Genomic DNA, 8,871 nt, shown 5'->3' with positions numbered 1-8,871 from the left:
CTTATATTGATATGAATAAAACATAGCACAGTTTGATGGAAAAATAGATGAATGGTTATTTTAATGGATTTGTCATATGTATTTAATGAAATAAATATAACAAACTATTAACATTAACAGAAATTAAAGAGAATAATGCTTATTAAAGGGTATTTTCAACATTTTATTTTTATGGAAAGTTTTGCAAAGGCTACAATCTTTCTCAATTATCACAAACCAGTGAGACCTGCCAAACTGTACATATCCTGGGTGCCATGGTCCACACTCAAATCTCTTCTCCAGATGACTTTACAGTTCTTCTTGCCTCTCCTTGAAGCTAAACATCCTCACTTTTTATAAACCCTAGATCATGATATCCACTTTTAAAATTGGGAATAATATAAATAAGGAAATCTTCAAGTGCTAGCATTAGAAAACAGATTATTCTCAGCATTTTCCAAGGTGAGAAGAGGTTAGGAAGTCTTGACTCTATTGAGAACTTTCTTTAGTGCTTCCTTCACTTCCTTGTTTCTCAAGCTGTAGATGAGGGGATTCAACATGGGAATTACTGTTGTGTAGAATACAGACACTACACGGTCCTTTTCTGAAGCCTGGCCAGAGTTATCTCTGAGGTACATGAAGATGAGGGTGCCGAAGAAGAGAAACACTGCAGTCAGGTGGGAAGCACATGTTGAGAAGGTCTTAGCCCTACTTCCTGCCGAAGGGATCCTCAGAATGGCCACTATGATAAACAGGTAGGAAACCACAATTACCACCATACAAGCAGGGATAACAAAAATGGCAAACACAATGATTACTAATTCTTGCGTGTAGCTCTCTCCACAGGTCAGCTTTAACAGGGGAGGAAGGTCACAGAAAATGAAGTCGATTTCATTGTTTCCACAAAATGAGAGGGAGAATGCTGAGATTGTCCGCACCAAGGCACTGAGGAGGCCAGCAACATAAGCCCCAGCCACGAAATTTAGAAGGGCTTTCTGTGTCATGATGGTGGCATAAAGCAGAGGCTGGCACACAGCCACATAGCGGTCATAGGCCATGAGAGCCAAGAGGTAGCAATCGATGGAGCCAAAGAAAGTAAACAGGAAAAACTGAGCCTCGCAGCGTGCATAGGATATGGCTGCCCCGTGCTCCAACAACACAGCCATCGTCTGAGGAACAGTGACAGAGGAGTAGCAGATGTCCATGAAAGAGAGGTGGCTTAGAAGAAAGTACATTGGGGTGTGGAGCTGGCGATCCATGCGGATCAGAATAATCATGCCTGAGTTCCCCAGCAAAGTGAAGAGATAGATAAATAAGAACAGGTGGAACAGAGGGAGCCCCCGTTCTGGGTGTTCAGTGAACGCTATGAGGAGAAACTCTGTCACCAAAGTAAGGTTCACCTTGGCCATGAAGCCAGCTGTACCTGAGAAAGCATTAGAAGCAAGTCAGTGTGCTGCACACAAGATGTACCTGTAAGTACAGTGTACACCTTTGAACACACCGAAAATACCCAGGTGCTAGAGAGGGAACTTTATACAGGACAGGTATTAATTCCTTCCTTCAAGGAAGTGCTGTGATAGTCACCTTAAGAGACTGAGCAGAAAAGAAGACACACGTGAACATTTGCAGATCAAGAGAGTGGGTTATCCCATCTGTACTGCAAATGTGAGCCCTGTAAATCAAGCAGAGCCTATCCAGTGATTTGTGGTCATTTTCCTACCATGCAGTTGACCATCTCAGGATTCTACCTCCTTTCTTTGATGGTCACAGCTTCTCCTCCTATTTCCAACCCTCTTCATCTCTTTTCTGGGTTAAATCAAAAGCCATAGAGCTAACTGCTTTCCCTCACTCCCGAGTCAGAGTAACTTTTTACCAGTTATTGCCAATTTTTAAATTTAATATCAATTAAAATCTTGTTATTTCCAAGATTTTATTTTGATCATGTCTCACCCATTAGACAAAAATCTAGGTCATGAACCCTTTAAAGAGCAGAAAATTAGTTAGCATCCTTAATGTGCTGGGATTATCTAAATTATTTCCCCTACTTATTTTCTTACGTACACAATTTACTTCCCAGTCATAACACACATAGTGACACCTCACTCTCCCCAAATTTTCCCAGATGTACTGAATCGTTCACAGAGTTGATACTCCTCCATTCCCGCATGTCTCTGTGCTTCAGGCAGAATATCACTTCTGCCTAGAAAGAACACCTTTCCTGATCTCAGGGTCCTCCCCAGCGCTTACACTACCTTCAAATTATTTATCAAATCATAGGCCTTACAAGAAACCTCCTTTCATTATTCCTTCTCAAGACAGTAAATGTCCCCAGGGAGTTCATCACTCAGGAAAGGATTAATATACTTTATAGAATGAAGTTATTAAATAATATGTGATACACCTTGAAAAGAGAACAACATTGTGTTAAAACTCCAGTTGCAAAATCAGAACATGTCCTAAACATGTGAATTCAGTACAACTGATGAAAATATTAGTGATTGTCATAAGTTCTTTCTAGGTTTTATACCTCTATCTATTACCTTAAAATGTGCTACTTAACTGAAATAAATTGTTGATTTTCACAAAAAGATATACATTTTAATTAGAACAACATTGACAATAATAAAAAACTTTGGTAGACTACTCTTAATGATATGATTCATTAAATGGATTTTCTTCTTTCTGTGTGTGAGAAAGCCAAGACCTCACTTAAGCTACAAGCCCAAGACAGCACAGCTAGGAAATGATCTAATTGCCATTAGGTACCAAGTTGCACATATGCTACAAACTGCTTACCGTGTAACTGATTTCACATGATTCCTTCCAATTCCTGTTACTTAGACAAAATGTCCACCATTAAGTCAAAAAGCTCAAATGGTGATAGAGGCTTTGAAGCTAGAGAATTGATTGTCATTTGACTGAATATAAGTATATCAGGGCAGAGAAGATGTTAGAAAGCATTGTCACATAAATTTCTGGTAGCTAGACCAGTGCTGGACTAAAGTGCAGGGGATAATGGTAAATAAGAAAAAATGGTTTTGGTTAGTTTGATCTGACTTCAGGTTTGGCTTTACCCCACTGACCCTCTTTTCTCTTTATCCACTACTTTTCCTTAGTCTAAACAAGATCATTTCATTTCATCTCCCTGGTAAAGAAGTATCCTAAGGGTATAATAGTAGCAATACTGCCCTAAGCTGCAAAAGATTTGCTGACTTCTGCTTCTTCCTATACTTTTAGTTACGAGACTGAGAAAGATTCACATACATTCACACACACACACACACACACACACACACACACACACACACACACTCATGCAAGTACCATATTAATCAGCATGGACATAATAATGCCTTAATAGACTCTTCCTCCAATAATTCTTGAAATCCTTCTAACCATCTGCCATACCAAAGATTTTTTTGTGTTTTCCAGAATCTACTAAATCTAACCAGGATGCATTCTTTGTCTTGAGTGTAGTTCAGTTACATATTAGATTCAGTCACCAAAGGTTGGAGAACAGCCTTTTCTTATATGTTTTTAATCACCTTTAAGAGAAGATGCTAATTTTGGTTACAAAACTCTGAGATCTCCACACAGTGGTTAAAATAGTCTCTGAGGGGCAACATCTATTGCCTATGTGATTTCCTAACAAGGCACCTGTTACCCGTCACAGAGGAAAACAGACAGCTGTTCTCCCCTAGTTGCAGGTCCCAAAGCCTAAATCTCATACTCCACAAAGAAAAGAAAATTTTCAAGCACACACTTCTTTTAAGGGCATAATATCATGAGTAATATGGGTTATAGGCCTTCATTTTCCAACAACTGCTGCTCTTATAATAACAATCTAGTTAAATTGGCCCATATCTATACTCATTCAAATTAATATATATGTAATCATACATACAAATACACAGAGAGAGAGAGTGTAAAAAATTTATAGTTAAAAGTATTAGTCTTGTGTTTTTCATTGATTAAATATTTTATTTTTATATTTTTATTTTATTTATATTTTTATTATTTGAAAACATTATATATGTATATAATTTTTTGATTAAATCCATCCCTTATTCCATCCCCTCCAATCTTCTTTCTATATCCCATCATTTCTCCCTCCAAACTTCATATGCTTTCATTTTATTTTTAAATACAGTGATTTTTACTTAGGTCTGCCTATGTGTACAAGGGTTTAAGATCATCTATTGATGCATGTGTAGTTGTCAGGGCCTGTAGCACAAAAAAAAATTTCTCTCCCTTTCTTGTAGCCATCAGTTGCCAACAGTAGCTCAGCCTAGGTGGCACTTCATGAATCCCCTCTTCCACCTATACTGGGGTTTAGATTGGTTTCTTCTTTGGCTGATCTTGTGCATGTAGTCACAAACATATAGCCTCTAGTCATTGCCAGCTTTAATAAAAGTTTGCAGGTCTACTTTCTTCACTTTTTTCAAAGACAATTGTGTGAAGACCAAGAGAAAAATATTTTAGCTAAATATTATCATTTCAGCTGCAGGTAGGCTGCCCCAATACTCACCCTCATCCACTGGACCCTGCAAGCTATTAGACTCATCCTGCCCCGTAAACTTGCCTATCCTTCTGCAACCTTGGTGGAACTCTGAAACACAGCTTGCTACAATGCAGAGAAGACCAAGAGGTGAGTGACCAGCCACCTGGCAGAACATCCCACTCTCTAGGACCTCCATAGTGGGGCAAAACCCCAAGCCCCTTCCCCAACTGCCTTGGCTTTTCTAGTTAGCCAGCAGGAGAGTTACCTGCAGATAGGCTGCCCCAGTACCCACCCCCATCCACCGGACCCTGCAAGCTACTGACCCCTTCCTGACCACCAAACTCATGTATCCTCCTGAAACCTTGGTGGAACTCTGAAGTTGAGAATAAAAAGAAAAGAAGATAAAAGAAAAGAAAAGAAAAAGAAAGGAAAGCCATTTCAAAACCATTGACTGTTTTCTACTTCTTTTTTCTTTTTTTTTTTAAATTTTTTTTTAATTAATTTTTTTTTACTTTTTTTTATTGAGAAAAGGAGAAAAAAAAACAAGTTTCCACCTCCTCCCAGCCTCCCATTTCCCTCCCCCTCCTCCCACCCTTCTCCCCCTCCCCCCCACTCCTTTTCCCCTCCCTCTCCAGTCCAAAGAGCAGTCAGGGTTTTCTGCCCTGTGGTAAGACCTAGGACCTCCCCCCTCAGTCCATATCTAGGAAGGTGAACATCCAAACTGGCTAGGCTCCCACAAAGCCATCACATTACGTAGGATTTTAATTAAAAATTTCTGCCTCTTCCCTGCCACTCCCCATGCCCCACTTCCCTCCCCTCTCTCTCCAGTCCAAAGAGCAGTCAGGGTTCCCTGCCCTGTGGTAAGTCCATGGTCCTCCCCCCTCCATCCAGGTCTAGGAAGGTGAGCATCCAAAGCGGCTAGGCTCCCACAAAGCCAGTACATGCAGTAGGGTCAAAACTCAGTGACATTGTCCTTGGCTTCTCAGCAGCCCTCATTATCCACCATATTCAGTGAGTCTGGTTTTATCCCATGTATTTTCAGTCCCAGTCCAGCTGGCCTTGGTGATCTCCTAATAGATCAGCCCCACCGTCTCAGTCTTGACTTCCTTGCTCATGTTCTCCCTCCTTCTGCTCCTCATTTGGACCTTGGGAGCTCAGTCCATTGCTCCAATGTGGGTCTCTGTCTCTATCTCCATACATCTCCAGATGAAGGTTCTATGGTGATATACAAGATATTCGTTAGTATGGCCATAGGATCGGGCCATTTCAGGCTCTCTCTCCTCAGCTGCCCAAGGACCTAGTTGGGTACATCTCTCTGAACCCCTCTAGAGTCAAGGCTCTTGCCAACCCTAAAATGGCTCCCTTAATTAAGATATATACTTCCCTGCTCCCATATCCATCCTTCCATTATCCCAACCATCCCATTCCCCCAAGTTCTCCCTATCCTCCCTGGGTGGGCCTACTGGGTGGCATGTGATTTCAATTCCAGCATCTGGGAGGCTGAAAAAGAAAAACCTTGAGCTTGAGGCTAACTTGGGTTACACAATGTGACTAAACAACAGCAATAAAATAAAATAGTGAGTGAAAATTTTTTATTTTCAAAATGGAACTTTTAAAAAAAGAATAAAGGAGCTTTGCATAGAACTTCATACAGATTAGGCAGTCAATAGTTTCATTCATTTATTGATGAGTATCTCTGAGAGAACAATAAATGCTACACATCATGCATGAGTTAGCCCCTTGGGGATTGGACAGATGGCTCAGTAGTTAAGAACACTTGCTCTTCTTATAGAGGAGCAAGATTCGATTCCTCCAACCCACATGGCTGCTCACAATCTACCACTCAAGTTCCAAGGAATCCAGTGCTCTCTTCTGGCCTTTTTGGGAATTGCATGCACATGGTATCCATATATGCATGCTGTCAAAACGTTCATACACATAAAATAAAGTTAAATTGTTAAAAAAGCAATGTTTGCAATCATTAAACCTTATTTTAATCTGCCTTTTGTATTCCAGAATCAATTGTGCATCTACGCAATACTGGGAAAATCATTTGTTTGTTTGTCCATTTTGGATATTTTTCTAAGTATACATTAATTACATAAAATGACTCCTCTATAAGCAGAATTGGTTTTGACTTACCAAGTAGAAATTGAGAGGAAAGTGAGGTAACTAATTTCCACTACCACTAAGAAAGAAAATCTTAGTTTAATATTTTGTATATGTGTTTTATTTAAAATTTCCCTATAATGAATGATTTCTTAAGCTCATTATTGCAGCCTATTATAGACCAGAAGATTAATTAAATAGCCATTTTGATAGGTGGTATAGTCCACAGACCCAGGAAAGACCAGACCTGAAACAAGTTAACTGCAAAGACAGATATTTTGTTAACTTTACCATTTTTCTGAGAATCAGTCCTAATCTCACATCATAGTCCTTTGCCTGTTAGTTTTCTCTTTCCTAAGATGAATTTGAGAAGCATCATACTGTATTTCACAGACATATACTATTATGTACTAGAATATTCCACTTGTTTCTTACACAGCTGAGTCTCTGCTCCCATATTTCCATCACTATTGGTCTCCTCCTTTCCAACCTAATCAACTGCAGGAAATGGAGTTTTTTAAAATTTGAAACTATCATTTCCTATCCTGCTCTTGGAATAAAATTTGCAAGCCCTTAAGCAAACCTGCAAGGGTTTGTGCCCTGGTTTCTCCTGAGTTCACCTCTGCCATTTCCCCTAAGATTCCTGTGATTTGGCTTACCTTCAGTGCATCAGATTTCACAGAATTTTGCATTTATAATTATTCCAATCTGATATAGTATCCCCTTCTTAGAAAAATAGCATATGTAATTCTTTAGGTTTCTTGCTAGATGTTAGTTAATTGAAGATTAATTTTTTTTAGCCAGACTATGTTAAAGCCTTACTACACCACTTAACAATGACATGTGATGCTTATTTTTGTTAAATTATTTTTCATTTCCACTTTCCAAAACTTTAAAAGTTAATTGCCTGTATAATGGTCTGGCATGACAATACTTGACTATGCCCCATGTTTCAAATTCCATTCAGGATAACCCTTATAAATTTTATTATGTATTTTATTTATTACCATGTTCCAGCCAAATATCATCTTTGCTACACAATAGTGACTATATTGATGAAATGGTGAACAAGACTGCAAAGTCTCCATGGAAATATTTCCAAGTAATATTACTATCACATTATGGAAGACATTAAAAGGTGATAGATTTGTCCTTCTCTGTTTTCTGATAATAAGGTAAAAGTCCTAGGGAAGATGAGAGAAGATAGTGGTGGCTCTCACTAGAGAATATAAAATAACCTGAATTAATTGAAGCATCTTTCCTTGAATAATGATGAGAAAAATAGAACATCTGACCTTTGGTGATTGAAAAAATTAGTATAACGATATCTGTGTGTTTTAGTTCCACCATACATCAAGATCAACGTATTTCCAATAGTTAATATCAATCATTGCTTCTTCCCTTTATTTTACAGCACCTTGACTTTATGCCCTCTTGGAAAGTAAACAAATATACTATAGCTGAGCATTCCTGAATCATAATTCCTTTTCATCAAGTCTTCCATCTTTTGTTTAGCTACTTCTATTCCTCCATGAAAAACACCTAAATTATTTGTGAGTGAAGATTCAATCTCTTTGTCCAATACTGATATCTGCTTAACCATCCATAACCAAAGAGTTTATCTTAATCACATAAGAAACACACTAGTGCTTGTGATTATCATAAGTTTAAAAAACAAGTTTTATATGAAAGAATAAAGTAGCTTATTGAAATATTCAATAATACCCAAGATTGATATGAAAAATCAAGCTCACAATTTGTAACACATTTGTATTTGTAAATGTCCTTGACATTGATCCTGTCTCTCTTGATCTGGGGTAAACATCTCTTGACTTTCAATCATATCAAAGAAGAAAAATTTCTTCTTAAATATATTATTTTTAATTATGCAATCATATGTGTGTATGTGGGAGAGAGAGAGAGAGAGAGAGAGAGAGAGAGAGAGAGAGAACAAGAGTCCGTGGAGGTCAGAAGAGCCTGTGGATATCTAGATGTAGATAAAAGTTAGTACTTAACATTGAATTTGAGTCCTCTGCATGAACAAGATGTACTATCAACTACTGGGCCATCTCTTTAGCTTCAATAAAAATTTCATGTGTAATAAAATGATACAAAGAATTTCTTGCTTAAAATCACAGAGCTAATAAAGTTCTGAAAGCCAAAATTATTTTCCACTTCAATATATAAGTCAAACTATGAGAACAGAGTAACATTTTAAGAAGTCAAAACAAAGGCCCAAAGGACTGTCAGAAATTTCTGAACTGAGGAAGTTTGATTAAGTC

The 8,871-nt window shown here is 38.2% G+C and overlaps 1 protein-coding gene across 1 annotated transcript; it reads right to left on the bottom strand.

Annotated features, from left to right (window-relative positions):
* Positions 1-452: 452 nt before the first annotated feature.
* On the bottom strand, positions 453-1,388 carry LOC121454590 (olfactory receptor 9Q1-like). Its single transcript, XM_041661999.1, has one exon. It carries the CDS (start codon positions 1,386-1,388, stop codon positions 453-455), a length of 936 nt encoding a protein of 311 aa, XP_041517933.1.
* Between the last annotated feature and the right edge of the window lie 7,483 nt (positions 1,389-8,871).

This window comes from Microtus oregoni, unplaced genomic scaffold, assembly GCF_018167655.1.
Source record: "Microtus oregoni isolate MIOR12 unplaced genomic scaffold, Mior012 000012F_ref0000307, whole genome shotgun sequence".
NCBI classification, from domain to species: Eukaryota; Metazoa; Chordata; class Mammalia; order Rodentia; family Cricetidae; genus Microtus; species Microtus oregoni.
Note: the sequence above shows the minus strand (reverse complement) of the source record. Positions and strands in the feature narration are given on the sequence as shown.